The sequence below is a fragment of the Herpailurus yagouaroundi genome, unplaced genomic scaffold (assembly GCF_014898765.1).
Source record: "Herpailurus yagouaroundi ecotype Mexico unplaced genomic scaffold, PumYag 483, whole genome shotgun sequence".
NCBI lineage: Eukaryota > Metazoa > Chordata > Mammalia > Carnivora > Felidae > Herpailurus > Herpailurus yagouaroundi.
This window is the reverse complement of record NW_024412700.1, coordinates 238,117-259,685: the sequence shown is the minus strand read 5'-3', so window position 1 is coordinate 259,685 and position 21,569 is coordinate 238,117. Positions and strand designations below refer to the sequence as shown.

The 21,569-nt window shown below is 60.4% G+C and overlaps 3 protein-coding genes across 14 annotated transcripts in view; 1 reads left to right on the top strand and 2 right to left on the bottom strand.

The window, feature by feature from the left end:
• The window catches only part of SLC4A2 (solute carrier family 4 member 2), a 15,913-nt gene extending 7,020 nt beyond the window's left edge, over positions 1 to 8,893 (bottom strand). The window contains exons 1-8 of one of the 2 annotated variants that reach the window (XM_040464427.1): positions 8,723 to 8,893; positions 6,388 to 6,501; positions 4,531 to 4,696; positions 4,150 to 4,391; positions 3,951 to 4,069; positions 2,303 to 2,535; positions 2,069 to 2,211; positions 879 to 1,059 (exon numbers count right to left, since the gene is read on the bottom strand). In XM_040464427.1, the coding sequence (XP_040320361.1) occupies positions 879 to 1,059; positions 2,069 to 2,211; positions 2,303 to 2,535; positions 3,951 to 4,069; positions 4,150 to 4,391; positions 4,531 to 4,696; positions 6,388 to 6,438 (1,135 nt within the window). In that variant the 5' untranslated portion in view covers positions 6,439 to 6,501; positions 8,723 to 8,893. Of the gene's footprint in view, positions 1 to 878; positions 1,060 to 2,068; positions 2,212 to 2,302; positions 2,536 to 3,950; positions 4,070 to 4,149; positions 4,392 to 4,530; positions 4,697 to 5,733; positions 5,773 to 6,387; positions 6,502 to 8,722 lie in introns of those variants that run through there. The other variant, XM_040464428.1, reaches the window with a different exon arrangement.
• A 1,768-nt stretch (positions 8,894 to 10,661) lies between these two features.
• On the top strand, positions 10,662 to 14,939 carry CDK5 (cyclin dependent kinase 5). The gene is made up of 12 exons (XM_040464489.1): positions 10,662 to 10,786; positions 11,444 to 11,532; positions 11,625 to 11,692; positions 11,861 to 11,921; positions 12,021 to 12,077; positions 12,823 to 12,918; positions 13,055 to 13,129; positions 13,294 to 13,390; positions 13,560 to 13,629; positions 14,290 to 14,350; positions 14,453 to 14,533; positions 14,660 to 14,939. Exons 1-12 carry the CDS (start codon positions 10,750 to 10,752, stop codon positions 14,744 to 14,746), a joined length of 879 nt encoding a protein of 292 aa, XP_040320423.1. The 5' UTR covers positions 10,662 to 10,749; the 3' UTR covers positions 14,747 to 14,939.
• A 1,025-nt stretch (positions 14,940 to 15,964) lies between these two features.
• Positions 15,965 to 21,223, bottom strand: ASIC3 (acid sensing ion channel subunit 3). Of its 11 annotated transcripts, none has more exons than XM_040464488.1 (11): positions 19,298 to 20,508; positions 18,406 to 18,556; positions 18,058 to 18,185; positions 17,700 to 17,901; positions 17,550 to 17,606; positions 17,301 to 17,448; positions 16,907 to 16,998; positions 16,683 to 16,762; positions 16,514 to 16,585; positions 16,284 to 16,342; positions 15,965 to 16,174 (listed from the first exon to the last, which is right to left on the bottom strand). In XM_040464488.1, the coding sequence occupies exons 1-11, from the start codon at positions 19,829 to 19,831 to the stop codon at positions 16,039 to 16,041; spliced, it is 1,659 nt and encodes a 552-aa protein (XP_040320422.1). In that variant the 5' UTR covers positions 19,832 to 20,508; the 3' UTR covers positions 15,965 to 16,038. The 11 variants fall into 11 exon arrangements, 9 of the variants coding, with proteins under 9 accessions (XP_040320422.1, XP_040320415.1, XP_040320414.1 ...); XM_040464481.1 differs by having other exon boundaries at positions 15,965 to 16,120; positions 19,298 to 19,831; XM_040464482.1 differs by having other exon boundaries at positions 15,971 to 16,151; positions 19,298 to 19,831.
• Positions 21,224 to 21,569: the final 346 nt, after the last annotated feature.

The window sequence follows — 21,569 nt, the reverse complement described above, 5'->3', positions numbered from 1 at the left end:
TATAGCCTGTCACCTCTTGGGCTCTGTCATTGGTGATTGCAGGGGTATGCTTGAGTGGCTCAGTCGGTTAAGCATTTGATTCGGTCCTGATCGGGGCGCCTGGGTGGCGCAGTCAGTTAAGCTCCGACTTCAACCAGGTCACGATCTCACGGTCCGTGAGTTCGAGCCCCGCGTCGGGCTCTGGGCTGATGGCTCAGAGCCTGGAGCCTGTTTCCGATTCTGTGTCTCCCTCTCTCTCTGCCCCTCGCCCGTTCATGCTCTGTCTCTCTCTGTCCCAAAAATAAATAAACGTTGAAAAAAAAAATTTATAAAAAAAATAATAAAAAAAAAATAAAAATAAAAAAATGATTAGGTCCTGATCTCACAGTTTGTGAGTTTGAGCCCCACGTCGGGGTCTGTGCTAACAGCTCAGAGCCTGGAGCTTGATTTGGATCGTGTGTCTCCCTCTCTCTCTCTCTGCCCCTCCCCTGCTTGTGCTCTGTCTCCCTCTCTGTCTCAAAAATAAACAAACATTTGGGGCACCTGGGTGGCTCAACTGGTTAAGCATCCGACTCTTGATTTTGGCTCAGCTCATGATCTTGCAGTCCATGAGATTGAGCCCCACATCGGGCTCCACACTGACGGTGAGGAGCCTGCTTGGGATCCTTTCTCTCTGCCCCTCCCGCACTTGCGCTCGCTCTCGCTCTCTCAAATTACTACGCTTAAAAAAATATTTTAAAAAATAACACGCCGCAACTAAAAAATAATAAAAATAAATAAGTAAATAACCATTAGGAAAAAAAAGAGATAAATTTGTGGGTTTCTGGTCCTCAGAGAACAGGCTCAGTCAACAAGATTTACCTGGGATGAGGATGGGGCGGGGGGGCAGGGCAGGTTACCATGGGCCAGGGTCCGGCGGAGCTCGAGGAGGCTGCGGAAGGACAGGGAGGCCACGTGGGGCTTCCCCCAGCGCTCCGTCTCCTCCTCCACATCCTCCTCAAATTTGATCCAGCGTGCTGTCTCCCGCCACTGGGGCTCCTGGTTTTTGTCCAGCAGCAACTCATTGAGCTCCACAAATACCTTGGGATAAGATAAAAGGGCACGACAAGGTCAGAGCCGGCGGAGCCCAGGGGCTGTTCTCCAAGACAACCAGTGTCAGGGTGGGCGTGTGACCCGGCACGGGGCATGGCACGCGGGCACGGAGGTACATAGGTACGGAGTTCCCTCCTCTGTAAAACGGGAGTAGGAATACCCACCTCAAAGGCCTGTTATGAGGATCGAAAGAAAAAGTACACAAAATGCTCGGCACGGTACGTGACGTAGTAAATGCTTGATGAACGGTCACCACCCACGCCCCCCGACACTGGAGTGTCCTATGCTTCCACGTCTACACGTTCAAGAACTGACAAAACTGACTGAGAACCACAGAAGAGCAGTCACCGCTGAGGGCACTGAGCAGAGGCGTGAAGGAACCGAGTGCGGAAAACGCTCTGTGTCCAGGGAGAGTTAGCCAGGTGTTTCCGTGTGCAAAAAAAAAAAATCACCGAGCTGTATGGTCAGCCCCAGCGCACCTCGCCGTATGCTGTGGGACCTCAATAAAAAGGTCAAAAAAAACAAAAAAAATCCACTGGAAGGGGTGGGGTTCAAGACCAGAGCCCTGGAGCCTAACATGGACAGCGTCACTAAGTAACAGTGATCCTGGCCAATCGCTGCCCCTGATTGATGGCTCGTGCCAGCTGGGCTGTCATCTTCACAGGTGTGGAAGGCCCAAATGAGCACAGGTGACTGGATTCCGAAAAATGACGCGTACGGCTCTACAGAGCCACCTCTGGCCCAAAGGGTCCTCAAGCTCCTCACTGCCAGCTGCCAGGAAACGGCCACGATATAGAAAAGAACAGGGTCTAAGACGTGAAACAGAATCCTAACACCCAACTCAACAACATCAAGGATTCTCGTGCAGTGTACAAGCCTCACAACTGCAGATGGCAGTCCCGGAGTTTGAAATTATTGCTGGGGCGAGGGCGGGGGGCGGCTGTGGGGAGAAGATGGACAGAGAGATGACAGAAGAGCATGAAGTAGAGAACAGTACCTCGTGAGGCTTGTGGGGAGCCCGGGGCCGGGTCCGAGGCGTGGGGCCAGGCTCTCGCCCTTCCCGGCCACCCTGCCCAGACCCTTTGGCATTCTTCCGCACCAAGTGCCGACGCACTCCAGGAACGTCCTCGAACCGGTGGCCTGTGGGAGGCAGAGGAACGGTGTCGGGCTCCCCCTTTCTCTTACGCCCCGTTCCCACCAGCATGGGGCATGGCCCGCGCCCAGCACTCACTCTTCATGAGGTCTAGGTCAGCGGTGGCCAGCGTCTGGGCCTCACTCTCGTCTGTGGGGACTCGGGGCAGCAGAGCCTGCTCAGCCCCAGTCATGCTTCCAATACGCCTCCTCTCCTGCAGGTTGTAGCTTCGGTGCCCAGGCTGCGCTTTGGGCTGGGGGCGCCCGGAAGCTCCCCCGTCATCACCTCCTGCCGCGCCACTGGCCACAGCCGCCACCTCTTCCGCCGGGGCTCTGGACCAACAGAGCAGCCGTGAGCGGGAGCCACGCAGCAGGATCCTGGGAAGGGGACTCCAACCAGACCTCCTGCTCCCGCTCCCCGCTCTTGGTGGGTGTGGGCGTGGAAGAGTGAAGATCCCAGGAGCGGATGCAGCATTTAAATCTGGCCCTACCCTCTCCTGGCCGTGCTGCCGGAGCAATCACACCGGCTCCCTCCAAACATAAACTGCTCAGCAGCAAAAGAGAGCTGGGGCCAGCCTCCTGGGGTGTGGGGCAAGGTGGTGCCGGGAAACGCACCTAGTACGGCGCCCCCGCCCCCACCAAGCACACCCCTCGCCATGGACCCAAAGAGGGTCACGCGTCCAAGTTCCTAACCAAATGGAGTCAAGTACGTAAGAACGGGCCTTTAAAAGTATAGACGGCTCCCTGGAGGTCATGAGAACACAAACGCCTTGTCCTTACAGGTGCCAGCTTCTGCTCCTGTCCCCCAAATCAGGATGCCCCCTTCCTCTCTACCACTGCCAGGGAGCCCAAGCCCTGCCACGTCATCCTAAACGGCTCCTCCCCAGCCTCGAGCCCAGATCCCGAACGAGGCCCTCCCGACAGGCTTTCTCCCCCAGTATCCACCCACCCCTCACCCCCGGGGCTCTCGGTTCTGTCTGCACCCCTGCCCACAAATCTGACCTACTTTTCCAACGCTACGCTCTCTCTGAGGCTCCTCCGCCTCCCACCGGCCCCTGGGCTGCCCGCCAGCTTGTGCCCCCGTGCACACGGCCCATGTGCTGCCTGCAGCCTCAGAGAGTCGTGGAGCACGCCCTTCTGTTCCCCGCAGCCCTTCACACTGCCTGGCACCCAGAAAACAACAGGTCCATGATAGTGGTGACCTTGAGACCCAGGGGAAAGTGGTTTCCTCCAACAAGCCTTTTCGGGCTGACACCCCCAAACTCCAATCCCCCGCTGATACCGCCTAAATCTGCCCTTCAGCACAGTAACTTTTCTGGTGCCACTTCCCAGGAGCAAAAGGGGCTTCTCCTCGTCTTCTCGCATCTTTGGAGCCCCGGGGGATACTCGGAGGTTACAGATCCAACCCCTGATCCAGTGCTCGCTGCTCTACCCGAAGCCACAGGTGCAGGAGACGCGGGTGGGGGGTGGGGGGAGGCCTTAGCCTGCACACCTGTTCTGTGCCAGGCCAACCCACACTTAACTTTCATTCACACCACCCTTCGATTCCTGCAACCACCTTGCGAGAGAGGTTCTATTCTTCTGCACACGGAAAGGCTGAGGCTGAGAAAGGTCGTACTTGCCCAAAGGGGGAGGGCTGGGATTTGAGCCCCCAGTCTGAGGATCCTGAGGCTCGTGCTTTTTTCTTCTTTTTTTTTTCCTACATCACCTCACTGACACCAGGAGGGGAAGTCTCTGGGGACACTTACCCAGTCTGGGCCCCTCTGCTGGCCCGGGGAGCCCCCTCCTGGTGGGGCAGCGGTGGAGGAGGGGATGGACTGGTCCTCTCTGCCTTCCGGTCGGGGCCTTCATCCTCCTGGAGAAAGAACTGGAACAGGAATCCATGAGGGCAGGTGAGGCCAGGCTAGGGATCCCGGAGGCACCCCCAGGAGCCCTGCCCCCACTCACCTGAACCGAAGAGGGTGTGGAGGCAGGGGACGGTTGGGTAAGTGCCCGGGCCCCCTCGGCCTCACTGGCCTCATCCTCATCTTCCTCCCCCTCTTCAATGGTGGGGGTCTCCCCGGTAGGGGAGGCTCCAGGGCGCCTGCGAGGCTTCCTTCCCAGGCCCTGGGGGGTCTTGCGGCGGCGGGCGTCCGGAGGCAAGTGGGCAGACAGCGGGTGATGGATGTGGTGGGAGGACTGGCGGTGGTCTACAGGGAGGAGGGGGCCTGGATGCAGGCGAGGCGCAGCATCCCTCCCCTCCCCTGCCGCCCTGGTTCCTCCCACTAGGCCCCCCCCAGCCCCTCCCCTGCTGGACAGTCGAGCCCAGTGCCCCCGCTGCCCCCTCACATTCAAAGTCTTCCTCCCCATAGCTGCGGCCTGGCTCCTCTCCTCCTCGAGACCCAGCCTCCTGCAGGATCTCCTCAAACCGCTCCACACCCAGGGTGCGGTGGAGTTCATCCTCCTCCTGCTCGGGGAACCCAGGCGCTGCAGAGCCCAAGCTCTCTGGCTCTGGCTGTGGGGAAGAAGGGGTGGAGAGGACACACGGGGGGCTCACCAAGGGTCGTACCCCGAAACCCCACCCTGTGCTAAGCTGGGGATCCAGGACCCCCCCACCAGCAGCCTTCCCCTCAAAGGCCAGGACTATCCGCGCCTGGCACATGTGCCTGTGCCCGTTCCGGTCCGTTCTAGGGCAGGTGCAGAATCTTGTGGATCCAGCCCCGAGGTATGGCAGGGCGTGTGAACTGGCCAGTTCACATGGCTGCTGGTGAACAAATCCCCTCTGGCTGGACAACAACTATCGAGCCTGAAAAGTAACTTCTGGAGGTGCCCAAGCTGACTGGCCGGGACTCTTCTGAGTCAAAGTGAAACCAAGCCCCTGGATAGGAATGCAACGCTTCACCTTGTCAGGAATTCCCCCCCCCCCCCACACCAACCCCAGCGGCACCCCACCGAGCCCAGGGCCCCTCAGCCGGATCCTAGCCCCGCCTCTCACCCCCTCCCCCACCTGAGTCATACTGCAGGAGAGGAGCAGCGGACTGCGGTGGGTGGCGGCGATGCTTTGGAGAGCTCAGCCTAGCTAAGCAGCCTGCTGCCTAGCCACAGTCTTTGTCCAGCCCCCACCACCCCTGCCAGTCTCAGCTCCAAGCACCGCCAAATATTTGCTCTAGAGCTTCTGGACCTCAAGGGCATCGGGATCTCCAAGGGCGGGGTATGGAGCCCCCTCCGTGGCGGTGCCAGTGGCCAGAGCAAGGGGAGGAGGACTAAGAAGAAGGCGGGTCCTGGAGAGACACCGAGGTGGGGACAGGAGCAGCAGGGAGTGGCAGGGATACTGGATACAAGATACAGGGGTGGGGGGGCTTGCTCCCCGCCCCCCCCCCCCCCCCCCGCCCCGCCACCACCCATCTCGGCAGCTCTAGCCCGTTCCCCAAGCGCCGGGCTCCACTCTCACCAGAATTAGCAGCAGGAGGAAGGCGGCAGGAGGTGGCTGAAGCGAGTGAGCACAGGGAGCTACCCAGGGTGGGAACAGGGGGGGTCAAGAGCCCCTCGCACCTGAGGCCGCAGGAGGAAGTCCATGGCAGGCAGGGGTGAACTCGGGAAGGAGAGGGAGGGGACCTGCCCGTGCCCCTTCCCAGTCACGTGCCCTGCTGGGCCAGATGACCAATAAGGGGCTGATTATGGCACTTGGGGTTAATCATTACACTCCTCAGGAAAATCAGGAGGGGGCCACGTGGGGCGATGGCCACGTGGGGCGGGGCAGGGCGGGCCTGGGTGGCACGTGGGGCCAGGGGCGGGGCTGTTGCTGCAAACTGCCCAGAACCACTGTGCTAGGGCGCTACTGCCTCTAAAGCTGGGTCAGAGGGGGTCGCCAGGTTACAGACCCAGGGTCCCCAAAGTTCCTCTCTCTCTGAGGCTAAAGAACCTCCCAGGTCTTCAGGAGACAGCCTCCACTCCCTCCACGGGACTGGAAGTAGCATGACCCCCCTCCAACCAATACGCATCCCAGACTCCAGAGACCCCAATAAGGCCAGGGGAGGGATGGCAGCGCCCCTCCCCAATCCATCAGAGGCTCCCCTTCCTCCAGAGTCTGCCTACACACACACATGTACACACAGACACACACGCACACACCCGTTTGATGTGGACCCTCCGTCAGAGCACCTGTGGCCGTGGGAGGAGCGGTGAGGTGGGCTGGGCAATACTCACAGTACAGAAAGAATCTGCGCCCGAGGCGGGGCGCCGGGGGGCGCTGCTCATGGCCAAATCTTAGCCCTTTTCACTGTCACTGCGGCTTTCAGGGCAACAAGGCGGCGGCATAACCTGAGCAGGGGGAGAGGACCGATCACGTGAGAGCAGGCCTCCAGGCAGAAGTGCCCCGGCCTTGCTCAGCCCCCCAACATACACCCCGCCCGGGGAGGGGGGGGAAACAGGTCTCAGGGATTTCCCGCCAGCTGGCACTGACCGGTCTCCCTGTGGCTCAGGATCCTCTAGACTAGGAAGGGTTTTAGGGTGGCCCTTAGAGGCCGGAGGGCAAAGAAAAAAGTTACTTATAGGAAGAAATGAGAAAAACAGAGAGGAGAGGACTGAGGCCAAGGAGGCCACAAAAGGCCAAGTGACTAAGGGAGTCCAGGCCCAGACCCTCCAGAGAAGGCAGCAGAAATCAGGGTGGGGAGTGGAGGAGAGAGGGGGAGAAAAGACAGGCCGAAAAGGCAGAATCAGGAGCAGTGACTGGTGGCACCCAATGGGGGCTGACCAGGAGAAGAGTATCCTGGGGAGAGGCAGACACCCTGTGGAGCAGAGTGGGGAGAAGGAAAAGGAGAGACTGGAGGGAGCCCCAAACAGCAAGCAAGGGGGTGGCAGAGACACCAGACCCAGGGCTGGGAGGAGACACAGGACTGTGCCCCCTCCCCTGATGAAGTTGCTCCCTGGGGGGAGGGGCAGGAGCCCAACTCCACTCACTCAGTGGGAGGGAGGAAGGGAAGACAGCGGGCAGCGGGCACTGGCAGGACTGAGCTTTATAATGGGGGAGGGGCACGTGACGGACTGGGAAGAGGGTGGGCACAGAAACCCTGAGGTTCTGCCCTAAGGGGCAGTCCTGATCCCTCCCCTCCCCTAGGCGGGAGCCAGGAAAATATGAGTGTCAGGGCTGACGCCCTCCTGACTGTGACTGTAGGGGTGTCTGGGGAGGGCACTGTGTGTGGTGGGGAAGCAGAACAGTTGTGGTTAAGGAACCTGACCAGTGCAAACCAGGGTACTCATTCCTAGTGGGGGAGGCGGGGGTGGGGGGGCACTCAAGGTTCTCCAAAGTAAAGTACTTAATAAGTTCCCCAGTGCGTTGTTGGGGCGACGGGGGGGGGGGGGGGAACACAGTGTCCCAGTTAGGGCAAACTCGGCATAAGACAGGTCAGCGGAGGGTCAAACAATATACATCTGGGGGGTCAGTCCAGGGTGGGGAGCCGGGAGCAACACATTCTTGGCAAGCACTCCCACTCAGCTGACGCTCTCTTCACCTCCCCCTAGCAGGCCTTCAGCCAGATCACGTCTGGTGTGAGGGAGAGGGGCACAGGGAGGCCCCCCCCACCCCCGCCTGAGAAGGGCGTGTGGTGTCTTGGGCACCTGCAGGTGCCCCACTCCCACTTCCAGGCTGTGCCCTCAGTGTACTCCTCCACCCCCCGCCCCCCACCCCCTCCCCGCCGTCCCAGAACACAAAGCAGCTTCTGTCCAGAGCATCGGTGCCGATAATCCGGGGTGGGGGCACATTCCGGGACCAGCCCCGACCGGCCCGGAGGATTAGCATCTCCCCCACCCCTGCCCAAGGGATTAGCACCCCGGACCCCCACTTGGGCATTAACCACCCCCCAAGTGAACTCGCACATTCCACAGCTCTTCGACGTGTGGCTGGTGGGGGTGAGGTGGGGGCGGAGGGAGGAGGATAAAGTGGATTTCAGGCAGCGCCGCCCCCACACTCAGCACCGGCTCCCCCCCCCGACCCGCCCGCCCCCCCCCCCCCCCCCAGTCAGGTCCAACTCTCCAGGCTCATCTTTCCCATCCCCACCCAGGTGCTCCCTCTTCTGCCTGACCCCTTGTCCTGACCTGACCCGACACCCCCTCCCTTCCCAGCTCCGCCTCCTAACCCGGAGGTCGGGGGTGGCGGCCTGCGGCGATCCCCAGGCTAAGGCACCCTGGACGGGCCTTAAGAATAGAGCAGGGGGTCTTAGGGAGGGGGTATCGTCTGGAGCTCGCCAAGGAATTGGGAAGGCCGGCGGCGCCTCCCAGAGACTACCCTCTCCTGGTGGCAGGGGGCGCGGCACCCTCGATTTAGGTAACTCTAAAAAACGGACCCCAGATCCCGCTCCCGACCCACACTCCGCGCGCCTCCGCATCCTTCTCCCCAAGACCTCGCTTCCCCGCGCCCCAGTCTCCGCCCCTTCCTCCACTTCCACTCCCTCCCTGCTCTGAGTCCCGAGTTCCCCCCTTTCCTTCCCCCTCCCTTCCTCCCTCCGCGGCCCTGGCCCTCCTCCGCCGCCACCTCTCCGCTTACCCGCTTGCTCTGGACTTCGTGCCCCGGGGGTCTCGGGGTCTCTCCCCCTTCTCCGGAGCCCTCGCGCGCTCCCGACGACTCGCTAGTGCCCACCTCGGGGCGCACCCCCGCCGCTCCCAACTTCTCCCAACTCAACTTTCCCCCGCGCCGCGGGCAGGCCAGCCCCCTGCGTGCGCGCCCCCCCGGCGCACCGTGCGCGGCCCCGCCGCAGCGGGTAGGGAGGCGGGGAGCCGGGGCCGAGACCCGGGACGGAGGCGCGCTTCCAGACACCGCCCCGCGCTGGGAGCCCGGCACCCCAGCTGCCACCCTCTCTCCTTCGGCTCAGTCCCGTGAGGCCGCCGCCCGGGCTTCCCGGCACGGGACTTGAGCACCCTGAGGACGCCGTCTCTTGGCCGCATTAGGCACCTCGGGGCGGAAGGGAGCCCGCCTTACGCTGGGGATCCCAGGCAGGAAAACGGCGACACAAAAATGATCGGGAAATTCCGGGCGGAGGAACTTGAAATAGAATGCATCGGGGTCAAGATTCTCCCCCTACCACCCCCCTCCCCACCCCCTCCCCAGTAATCCCCACTGCCTCCAAGAAAGGCCGCGTCTTTGCCTGGGGGACGGGAGGGGGTTGGCGATAGGGGTGATTGCTGCTGGAGGTTGGATTCCTATTACCCTGAGCTGACCTAGACTTTTCGAACCGGGTACTTGTGCCTCCGAGAGATTTCCCTGTGGCGACCTCCCTCCTCGAACCCTATTATAATCATCCCCTGCCATTAAAGATCGCTCTGTGTATTTCTGGTTTTCTCAACTCGACGATAAATTCTTCCAGAGGAGGAGTATACTTTTCTTTTTAAAATTTTTATATTTTTTAGTATGCCACCAGGTGAAGCACAGCTTTGTGTTTGCCAAAAACGGTCTGGTCTAAACGAGTTAATTAACAAATGTTTAGCACCAACTATGGTTTGGGTGCTGAGGAGTGCTGTTTGGGGCCGTTTTTGTCCAGTTCACAGCCCTCAAGAATGCAATCATGAGACAATTAGAGAGGAGAGCAAGAAAATCTATAATCAACTCCTTAAGGGATGAGGTCAAGGCTGCTGCAAGTATAGCATCTGTCTGTGCTTCTGTCTGTTGAGGGCGGTAGCCGACCTGCCAGTCCTCGGCCACACCCTGGTTGACTCCGGTGGGCCCGGGCTCTCCAGACTGGTATGGGGGCGGGGGGAGGGGGACTCCCAGTGTTCCAGCCAGCTTGCCTTGGGGTGTCACAGTGTAGCGAACGGCTGGAGTCGGGTGGGCTCCGAGACGACACACGGGGCCGAGGGCAGAGAGGGGTCTCTGGCGTAAGTTAAATCCAGGGGCACACCTGCCTCTCTTCCCAGCCTTTGTGGTTCAGCTGGTCCCTGTGAAGTCATCACCAAAACATGGCTCGGAGCCATTCCCCAATCAATCCTGAGGTCTCCAGATGGCCTGGGGAGAGGTGGAAATCCGTAGCGCGATTGTCAGGAGGTCGTTGGAACCTCGACACCATCAGTCGCGTCAGAGCGCAGCTATCCGGGCCGGGGATGCAGGCCGCCAAACCCCAGAGAGCGCCCCACCCCCACCCTACTGCATTCTGGCTGTGTAGTACCAGAGAAACCCTTTTCAAAAGAAGGTTGTGATCACAGAAAGGAATAACAAGAGCAGGGCACACTGGGAGCTGTGGCGCGATGGCTGTGAGGCCCGGAAAGCGGACACGCGATGCTTCCTGGGGCTTGAAGTCCAAGGTTTTCCTCCGCGGTCGAACCGGGGCCCCGGGAAGCGAGTGCTGCAGAGAACCTTCGCGCAGCCTACTGGGAGTTGTAGTCTTTTTTTGGCCTAATGCCCGGGACATTGCTGGGAAACCTGCGTACCCTTAGTACTACACGGCCCAGAAGCCCTTGCGCAGGCGAGGCGGGGGGAGGGGGAGGCGGGGCAGGGCCGGAGGCTGGGGTGCCGCCTCCTCTGCAACGCCGGGGCCGGAGTCTTAGAACCCAGGGCCCGTAGGGGTCCCCGCGGCTGCCGCGATGCAGAAATACGAGAAACTCGAGAAGATTGGGGAAGGTAATGGGACTACGAGATGTTCCTGCAAGATCTTCCTCTACAGACCCTTCAGCATTCCTTGCAGCCTGGCTCCTCTACCGTCAGCAATACCCACAGGCTCCGACCTCAGCCCCGACTGCAGCCCTGGCCCCGAGCTCCACACTCCTTGCGGACACCTGTCCTTCCCGTTAGCATTTCCCGCAGACGCCCCTTCCCAACCTTAGCACTTCCTGGAGACCCACCTGCCGACCTTAACACTTCCTGCATCTTCCACCCGTAGCCTCAGCACCATTTGCAAAACCTCACCCAGCCCCCAGCCTCAGTTCTGGATGCAGACCTCCAACCTCAACATTTCTGCCGACCCCCACTTTTCTCCCAGACCTGCCCACCATCCCCAGACCCTCCGGAAGCACCGCCTTTATTATAGACCTCCTTACCCTCGCAGCCACAGCCTATCCCTGCTGCAGACACGCGTGAGCCATCTATCTACAGGCACCTTCTCTGCCCCTTCGTCACTTACAAAGCTCTGCAAATGCTGAGCCTTTCACCCTCAATCTCTTCCCTTACTCGTCCAGACATCAGAAATAACGCACACCTGCCTTGCCTGCTCTCCTGACAGGGACTTCCTGGGGTGGGAAGGGTGTCCCATCTTTACCCTCGCCCCCGACCTTCCTATAGGCACCTATGGAACAGTATTCAAGGCCAAAAACCGAGAGACCCATGAGATTGTGGCTCTGAAACGGGTGAGGCTGGATGACGATGATGAGGTAGGACTGGGACATCAGGGCTAGGGAGGGGGTTGAGGGCCCAGGTTGGGTGGGATGTGACTGTTGCCCACCCGGCCCCCTCCCATGTGTAGGGAGTGCCGAGCTCAGCCCTTCGGGAAATCTGCCTACTCAAAGAGCTGAAGCACAAGAACATCGTCAGGTGTGTAGATGGGCAGGGTCCTCCTTGCCTGTGTGGTCAGTTGGAGGAGGGGGGCTTCAGAGATGGGCTGGGCTGATGCTGGGACCAGGGTTGGGCTGATACAGATCCCTTGGGGACCTGAGGCTGAAACTCGTGGACCTGCCCCGCTGAGTCCTCCCTCCTCCCTAGGCTTCATGACGTCCTGCATAGCGACAAGAAGCTGACTTTGGTTTTTGAGTTCTGTGACCAGGTGACAGGGGGACTTGGGGGCCAGTAGCCTTGGGGGAGGGTATAGGGGCCCAGACTGAGGTTAAACTCTGTCACGTTCGCCACCCCCATCCCTTTTTAGGACCTTAAGAAGTATTTCGACAGCTGCAATGGTGACCTAGATCCTGAAATTGTAAAGGTGAGGGGCTAGTGTCCTGGAGACTCACTGAGGCCAAGTGGCACTCTGTCTTCAGCGTATGCACTCTCTGAGCACCAAGTTCAGGGCCTGAGCGGGGACACGCTGGGGTGTCAGAATGAGAAAACCCTGTCTCTACCCTCCAGGAGCTTTCCGTCTGAGCAAGCATCTTGACATGGTCTCTTTGATCTGACAGTAATACTTTGATATCAGTGATACGATTTGCATTTGAGAAATGAGGAAGTGAGAGTCAGAGAGATACGTTCATTCATTCATTCATTCACTCATTCATTCATTCATTCATTCATTCATTCAACAAACACCTATTGGATGCTTTGCTGTATGCCAGGCACTGTGCTAGGCCCGAGTGCCTGGCCCCAGTCCCAGGGGAAGCAGCGCTGAATGATAATACAGCACAGCATATATATTGATGGCTACGAAGTGTGTGCTTACCTAAGGCCAGTTAGGGGAGAGATCAGAGTGGGGGGGGGGGGGAAGGCCCACCAGGCTGTAAGTTCTAGAAGGGTGGGGAGCAGGGCCCCCACATATATACCTATATAAAATGGGTATATAATACCTACCACCGTACAAAGCAGGTCCTCCGTAGCAAAGCGATGAGGTTGCTGAAAGATGGGTGGGGTTTTGAGGCTAGCAGAGGGTGAAGAGGGGAACATGACCCACTACTGGGTGCAGCTTCCTTCCAGAAGGTCTGAAGCTCTCCCCCCCGCCACCCCTCTCCACCCCACAGTCCTTCCTCTTCCAGCTGCTGAAAGGCCTGGGATTCTGTCACAGCCGCAATGTACTGCACAGGGACCTGAAGCCCCAGAACCTGCTGATAAACAGGGTACCTCCTGGGGAGATGGTGGGAGGTCACTGGCTGGAACAAGTGATGGGGGGAGCTGGGCTGGGAGGCAGAAGAAGGAGGCCTGCCCTGGGACTGTTGAAAACCCCTCTCAAAGTCCCTTTCCATCTCCACTCAGAACGGGGAGCTGAAATTGGCCGATTTTGGCTTGGCTCGAGCCTTTGGGATCCCAGTTCGCTGTTACTCAGCTGAGGTGAGCTGGAGTGGGGGTGGGAGATGGGGGTGAGGGAGGGGGTCCCCTCTGAGCATCTTTCCGTCTCCTACTCCAGGTCCCACACAATTGTTTCCCCTCCTCACTGAGCCCCTCCTCCCCAGTCCTCTAAGCAGGGGGGTCGCTGTGGGTGGGGTCTTCTCCAGGTGGTCACGCTGTGGTACCGCCCACCGGATGTCCTCTTTGGGGCCAAGCTGTACTCCACATCCATCGACATGTGGTCGGCCGGCTGCATCTTTGCAGGTGACATGCCTGGGGGTCTGCGGAGCCACTGTCTCTCCCATCTGAGTGGACAGATCGGGTCTGGAGTGGCCCCTCTGGGGAAGGGAGTGAGGCGCTTGGGGCTGGGGATAGGACACACAGAGGGTGCCATGGGAACGAGGGGTTCTTCATACCCCACTGCACCCCCTAGAGCTGGCCAATGCGGGGCGGCCTCTTTTCCCGGGCAATGACGTAGACGACCAGTTGAAGAGAATCTTCCGATATCCTTCGACATTTCCCTTTGCCTCGAGCTCTCTGAAGGGGAGTCAGAGGGGGCACCTGGCAGGCTCGGTCGGTAGAGCGTGCGACTCTTGACCACGAGGGTCACGAGTTTGAGCCCCACGTTGGGTGTAGAGTTTAATTTTAAAAACATGAAGGGGAGTAAGGAGCCTGTGGAGCGCAGAGTGCATGGGCTGGGCCAGGAGAGGGGGTGGCTTTGGGCGAGGGGATGGAGGGCGGACACCCCGGTAGGGCAGGGTTGAAGCTGTCTGCTGGAGAGTGTGTGACCTGTGACAAGGAGGGCTCACTTGGGGGAGTAGCCGTGAGCGTGTTCTTCCAGTTGAGAAGTGAATCCTTAGGACGCAGGAGCCAAAAGCAGCGGGGGGTGGTGGGGGGGGGGAGGGGTACATGTGGGAGTAGGAGAAGGCCGACTGGTTCATCAGCAACAGACATCGGGGTTTATATAGGTCAGAGGAGTGAGCGTTTGTAAAGTGCCTGGCGCGCCCCGGGAACACCCTGCACGTGCTGGGTCCTGCCTCTGTCATGAGCGGTGGGATAAAGTGAAGGGTGTGGAGGTGGGTATATGAGAACCCCCCCCCCAGGAGGGGAAGAGCTCCTCGCCCGCCCCTTTCCACCTGAGTGATCCTTGACCCCATGGACACGCTTCTGGGGACACCAACCGAGGAGCAGTGGCCTGCCATGACCAAGCTGCCAGACTATAAGGTGTGACGGGGAATAGCGGGGGTCCCTTTTGCTTCCCAGCTGTAGCAGCCTCTGGGCCCCCGCACTGCTGGTCTGACTCTCCCTGCACCCCGACCCCCACAGCCCTACCCGATGTACCCGGCCACAACGTCCCTGGTGAATGTCGTACCCAAGCTCAATGCCACAGGGAGGGACCTTCTACAGGTGACCGAGGGCAGGGGCCGAGGGTGGAATCCAGACACTTGTCAGGAGGTCTAGGGGAGGCTGGGGCTGGAGGCAGTTAACCCAGCCTGAACCCGCCTTTCTTCGCGCCTTTCTTCACGCCTTCAGAACCTCCTGAAATGTAACCCCGTCCAGCGCATCTCGGCAGAGGAAGCCCTGCAACACCCCTACTTCTCCGACTTCTGCCCCCCGTAGGCTCCAGGACCTTGGCCGGGCTGGGGCCTGGCCTATTTAAGCCCCCTCCCAGGAGGGGAGGAAAAGCCGGGGGTGCACGGGGTGCTGAGCTCCAGCTGTGCTGGGCCCGGCCGGGGTGGGGGTGCCCCGGCCCGTGTTCTTCGCTCCCTCCGTGGACTTTATTTAATTTCATAAATTGGCTCCTTTCCCACAGTCTGGCTGATGTGGTAGAGTGGCTCTGAGAGGCGGGTGGGCTTGGGCAGGGGTCTCTGTTTTACCGCCCTCTCCGGCCTTGCTTCTGGCTCAGACCCAGCCCAGTGGTCCAGCCTCTGCTCCACTACTCTGAGTGGCCTGACACTTGGGGGCTGGGGGCAGCGCCCCCCACCCCTGACGGCTGGGCTCGGGGCAGTACCACCCCCGCACATGCGCTTATGCTGGCAGCCAGTGTCAGAGTAAGGATGCGCCTGCGCCAGAATGGGGAGAAAAAGGGCGGGGCCTTTCTTCACGGCTCTCCATACCCCACGTGTACCTCCCCATCTTTCCCTTCATCCCCACCCCCCATCCCCAGGCTGATAGGCTGGGACAGCAGGGATCCAAAGATGCGGTTAGACGAGGAACATCCCTTCCCCTGCTCCCTTGTCAGTTTTCCAATATTTGAGGTACAGAGAAAGAGCAAGGATGGGGCTGTAGCTGGGGCCAGGATGTCTTCTTACTGGCAGGAGTGGGAAGGGAAGGCCTCCCTCCACCATCTCAAGCTGGGCCCTTCTGCTCTTTGGGAAAGTTGGAGACGCAGAGCAGTTCCCATGGAGACAGGTGGTGTGCTGGTGCTTGGTCCCAAACATGAGAAAAGAGTCATGATCTAAGGCGGACAGCAGCTTGTGTTCTTGGAAGTGGCTACACACCCTCTGTCCTCTCCCTGCCCCCCACTTCTTGCCAGGCTCTGGGTCAGAGCCTTCTTCATCTATTCCCTTGTGTGCCCCGAACATAACTGTCCTCCCGCTGAGTCCTCTTTGCCTTGATACCTGGCTTTGGACTCCTTTCTCTCTGAGATGTCATTTCGATAAACTCCTTCATGCTGAGGTGCAATGGGAGGACGCCCTCTCACTAGTCTTTTCGCCCAGAGAGATTTGTGGTGGTTGACTGGGACCCACCTGCATCTCAGACGCCGTCCACTGGAGGTTGGTGGGCGGAGGTCTTCTTTGACCTTAGCCTGACTAGTCTGGCTGTGAGAGAAACAGCTGAGGCTGATGCACTAGAACTTTATTTGGGGTGAAGAGGGCAGAGACATGTGCAGGCTGGGCCCGTCCAAGATGTCAAGGTGCAGCCCGGAAGACACAGATGCCAGGTCTAGAGCCGTGTGACGAGGTAGCAGGTGCGGTGGGAGGCAGACAGAGTCTTGGTGACGGCACAGGGAGGGGTGGGGGGCCTGGTGAGACCCAGACCACTGCGCTGGGACAGGAGGCCTTGTTCCCACTGCCCTCCCCTCCTGAACCTCAGTGTCACCCCCTAGGCTGGACCTGCCCCTCCTCCCTTGAAATAGGGAGCCATTTCTTGTTACCTGGCGCCCAGGCTGAGGTGGGGAACTTGGGTTCCATGGCTGCCCAGCCCTTCCTGAAGCTGTGGGAGGAGGGAGAAGGTCAGAGGTGGGGAGGAGTCCTCCCTCCCAGGACCAGCCAAAGTCACTGCACGCTCCTCCCCCACCATTCTTTCCTCAGCTGGGTAGGGATGGTGTTCTAGGCTTCAGGGGAAGACATTGGAGATGGCAAAGAAGGAAGAAGGGTTTGTTACCAGATTGGTGCTAGAGTGCCTTTGGGAGTGCTTCCGGTTCCAGAAGTATCCCAGGACCCTGTCTTGGAACACCTGGGGGCAAGCAGTGGGGGAAGTGGCCATTGCACACCTTCTCCTGGATCTTATGCACTGATTCCTTCCCCCTCCCCCAGCTGGGGCTCAAGCCCACCTCACAGAGGTAGTCCAGGATCTCAAGGATGGTGAGCAGGCTGGCCCCGATGAACAGCCCCATCTGGCCCCCAATGTCGCCTGTGGAGACCAGGTTACCCATCAGCTCACAGCCACCTGCCAAGCTCACACCTCCCCAGACTTCTGGATGACCTGGATGCGTGCGCGCGCGCGCGCGCGCGCACACACACACACACACACACACACACACACACACACACACACCGAGCAGTTCTGACACTTCATAGGCCTTTTTCTGCTCCACGGTCTCATAGTTGAGGGCCTCAAAGAAGATGTCCAGCACGAGCACGTTCTCTCTGGAGGAAAAGAGGCCAAGAAAGCTCGCTGGACACCCCCAGGTGATAGCTGCTGGCAGGAGAGAGGTGCGCGATCTCCCGTCTGTGACTCCTCTTAAGAGCCCCGGGACGGGTGTCACGGCCCCGTTTGCAGAAGAGATGCTATCACAAAGGTTAAACAGCTTGGCCAGAGTCCCAGGAGCCCCGCGATGATGTACAAGCTGGGCTTGCACCCGGGTGTGCGCACGAAGGCTCGCCCGCGGGAGGGTGCCCCCGCCCTTCCCCCCACCCTGCCCCGTCTGGTCCCGGATGGCCCAACTCACACGATGTAGGCCTCGCTGCGGTTGTGTTTCCGGGCCAGGTAGCGGGCGGCGGCGCGGCTCGGGATCCGCACCATGGAGAGCTCCTTGGCGTAGCGCGTGCTGGCGCAGGGGTTGGGGCAGGTGCACGCGTCCTTCCGCAGCATGGCGTCTAAGGGCCACCACAGTCACCTGAGTCAGGGCCACCCGGCCGGCGAGTCCGGGAGCCGGAGCCGAGCGGGGGTGGGGACGCGGGGGAGCTCTGCCCCTTACCCAGCGCCGGGTCCGCGCAGTCCTTGTATTGCTGGGGGCTGCACACTGGCGCCCCGCCTGGCGTGGTGGGGGAGGAGACCGCTTCAGGAGCAGCTCCCAGGCCCCTTCGCCGTACCTGGACCCCCGCCTCCGCCCCCACCAGCTCCTTACCTGGCATATGCATCATTCGGCAGCCACACTTTCGAGCCACATAGCGGGCCTCACAGGCCAGGCGACACCCCATCAGACTATAGGGGGCTTGGGGGCCTGGGCTGGGGCTGGGAGGACCTAGGGGACCAGAAGGTTCCGGCTCAAAGTCGGGGTCCAGAGGTGCGGAGCTGCAGTCACCCCAGGGTGGTGGCAGGAAGCTCAGCTGTAGTTGGTCGGGTTAAGGAGGCTTCGAGGAGAAGTGGGGCGGCCAGGTGCAGTGTGAGTGGTCACCGAGATGGCATGCCGAGGGCTGGAGGCCCCTGGGATGGTCTGAGATGTTGTGGCTGAAGGAGGGGGTTGGAAAAACCCGTGAGGATACTCGCTGTTGCTGGCAGGACACGAAGGTCTGGTAGCCGGGGGCTGCCCCGAAGCCCAGCTGGTCGATGGTGGGCGGCTCCTCCTGGCTGTGGATCTGCACTCGGACCCCCACCTCGAATGGGGTCTCCTCTGCAGGGGAAAGGGGGACCCTGACGCCTGTGTCCCAGGAGCCCCCCTGCTGCAGACGGCTTGCCCCAGGACTGTGACTGGCCAACCCTGCCCACCCTCCTCCCCCTTCACAGGAGAGGATGTACTCCTCTGGGGCCCTTCCTAGAGCCTCCTCTCCTTCCCATAGCCTTTTGTACACCATCTCTACCACCCCTCCAGCCTGACACGGGTGCCCCCATACCCATGTCCCTCCACACGGGCAGATACTCATCCTGCTGCACATCCAGCATGATTTCCAGCCCGTTGCCCATGCCGCCCTTGGGAGTGGTGAGCAGTTCTGCCCCATCCGCGCCAGAATTAAAGGTGTAGCACTGACCCATCCGGGTGAAGATCTGTGGGTGAGCAGACGGGGGACAGACCTCACCAGGGGACAAGGAGCCCGGCCAGCTCTTTCCCCCAGGCAAACATGAGACCTCTCCCCTCCCCGTCCTCTATGTGGTCTCTTTGAACATGGAACCCACATCTCAGTGCCCCCGGCCCCTCCCACTTACCAGCACAGCTAGTTGGACCCTTGTGGGCTCCCATTACCGCAGCCCCTCCTCCCCCTTCCTCAGCCCCCCCAGCCCCCCAGCCCGGGGCACAGCCTGTAGGACAAGTGTGTCTTCAGAGAATGGCAAGAAAGGAAGTGGGTCTCAGTTGCCCTCCTCCAGGACTGGCAGAATGTTGGAGAGGCAGAGGGAAGACAAGCCCACTCCCCCAGGCAGGAGAGCGTTCTGCTCTAGAAAGGCCCCACTAGATTCTCCCCAGGCCCCAGGGGCAGGGGCTCCACAGACCAGAGCTCGGGCCCAGAGCCAGCCCCAGTGAGTGCCCTGTGCTGGAAGGCATGACCTTGTACATTGCAGTCCAGCTGAATGGCAGGCAGGGGTCCCCAAGGAGGGCCGTCTCCTGGGCTGGACAGAAAGGCACTGGTGGGGTGTGGAGCCCGTCACCCGGCTGGGAAGGAAAGGATCCCCGGCACAGGTGTGAAGGTCCCCTAGCTTAGGAGGAGCCTGGGCCAGCAGGGCTGGGGGAATTGCAGGTCCTGGGCAGGGACTGGCCGGGTCCCTGGTAGGCCGGGCCGGCAGCCAGCTCACCACGGTGAAGTTCTCGGGACCGCACGGCCAGCCTCTGTAGCGGCAATCCAGCAGCATTTCCTCCAGGGCGTGTCCGGCCCTGGCGTACAGTCGAGCCATGTCGAAGGTGGGACTGGGCATGAAGCCGGGGGGCGCGGGGGGCCGGCCCAGGGCGCGCAGGAAGGCGGCATGCTCAGCGGGCTCCACGCCCAGCAGCGCGGGCCCGGCCCAGTGCAGGTCGTTGGGCGTGAGGCGCGAGCGGCGCAGTGGGTTGATGTTGCACAGGGTGATGGCGGGGAAGGTGAGCCGGTGGCTTTCGCGCTCGTCCAGGGCTGTCTCATGGTGGAACTCCCCATAGTAGCGCACCCTCTCAGCCACCTGGTAGAGGAAGGCGGCCAGCGACAGGAGCACGGCTGCGGCCCAGAGCCCTCGGCGAGGCGTCAGGCCCCCAGGGCCGAAGACGTGGCCCAGCCCATGCATCGTGCAGCTGCTGGCGAACACGCGGATGTCCGAAGCTAGCCGCCGGGCCTCCTCTGGCCCAGGATGGGGCTTCATGGCTGAGGTCCAGGGTGGGGGACACTGAGAGGGCTGGGGATTGGCGATCAGGCTGCAGGGACTTGGAGAGAGGAAAGAGGGTCAGTCCGAGGACTGGGAGGGACTGAGGATTTGGGGGGCCGGGCAGGGGTCACTGCAGGGAAGGAGAGGGGAGGAGAGAGTGGGGAGAGGGGCCCAAACCAAGAAGCGGGAAGGCACTGGTCAGGCAGGTTCGGCTCGGCTGTCTCGAAGGAACCAGCCGGGGCTCCACTAGGCTCAGCGCAGGGCCGGGGGCTCGGCAGGAGAGGCCAGGTAGGGCGCAGCCGACTTGGGAGGCAGGGGCCGCTCTGCTGGAGGCTGCTCTGCAGAGCCAGGGCTGCCGCAGAGGATTGGGTTTCAGCAGTGAGGGGGCAAGGGGGCCCGCAGAGCAGTCTGGGGGGGGGCAGGGAAGGTCCCTGGGGCCCCAGGCTGAGCCATTAGTGCAGCGTGTTGGGGGGGAGGGGCGTGGCTGTGGAGGCCAGAGGCGCCAGCGGAAAACCACAGCAATCCTGGGTAGGGCTTGAAGGGAGTCTGGAGAGATGTCGGGGCTGGGGGTGCCTTAATGGCCCTCTAGGTTCCCAGCTGCGGCCCTTGCGGTTGGGTGGAGGGTCAGTTGCTGACCCTCGGCCCGGTCCCTCCCTCCTTTTGTCTCTCCTCCCTTCCCACTAACCTCACTTGGGATAATTTGCTCCTTCACAAAGAGAGGAGTTGGCTCTTGACCAGGCTGGAAAATGTTGGGAAGTTTGGCATCGGCAGATTCGAGCCCCCAGCAGCCTACGCCGCGTGGCCAGAGTCTCTGCAGGTCTCAAGTCCCAGAGTGGTCTGTCTGAGTGTCCTCTTCCCACCTCCCCACGCTGAGGCCTCCTGAGAGGCTGGCCTCTGCCACAGTGACTGCGGCACTCTCCGGGGGAACACGGGTGCCCTAGAATTTCACTTTTTTTTTTTTTCACTTAAAAACATTCTGGAGACTGGAATTACCTCGTACCTGGAAAGCTTCCCCATTTTTTAAATGGATGCATTCTATTCCACTATGTGGGCGGACCAAGTTTTATCTGCTCACACTCCCATTGATGAACAATGGGTTTCCAGTCTTCCATTGTAAACAATGGTGCTCTCAATACCATTGCATGGTTGTAAATTCCCAGAAATAGAACTGCTGGGTCAAGAGGCAGCTGAATGGATAATTTGGTAGATATCACAAAACTCCCCACTGTGGGAATTCTACCATTTTGCACACCTGTATCATGGTGGGCAGTGTGCCTGTTTTGCAGGAGTGGGCGGGGTTTTTGTTTTTTAATTTTTAAATGTTTATTTATTTCTGAGAGAGAGGGAGAAAGGGTGAGCAGGGGAGGGGAGACACACAGAGAGGGGGAGTCACAGAAACCGGAGCAGGCTCCAGGCTCTGAGCAGTCAGCACAGAGCCTGATGCAGGGCTCGAACTCACAAACCATGAGATCATGACCTGAGCCGAATTTGGACGCTTAACTGATTGAGACACCCAGGTGCCCCTCTTCTTCTTTTTTTTTTTTTTTTAAAGTAGGCTCTGTGCCTAACATGGGGCTTGAACTCATGATGCTGAGATCAAAAGTCACATGTTCTACCCACGGAGCCAGCTGGGTGCCCCTGCAGGGGGCTTTTCTAAAGGAAGAGATACAGTGCCCCTGATCCAGCTGGGGTGCCCCGGGCCACAGTGCCCAGCATGGCATGGCAATGCCAGCCT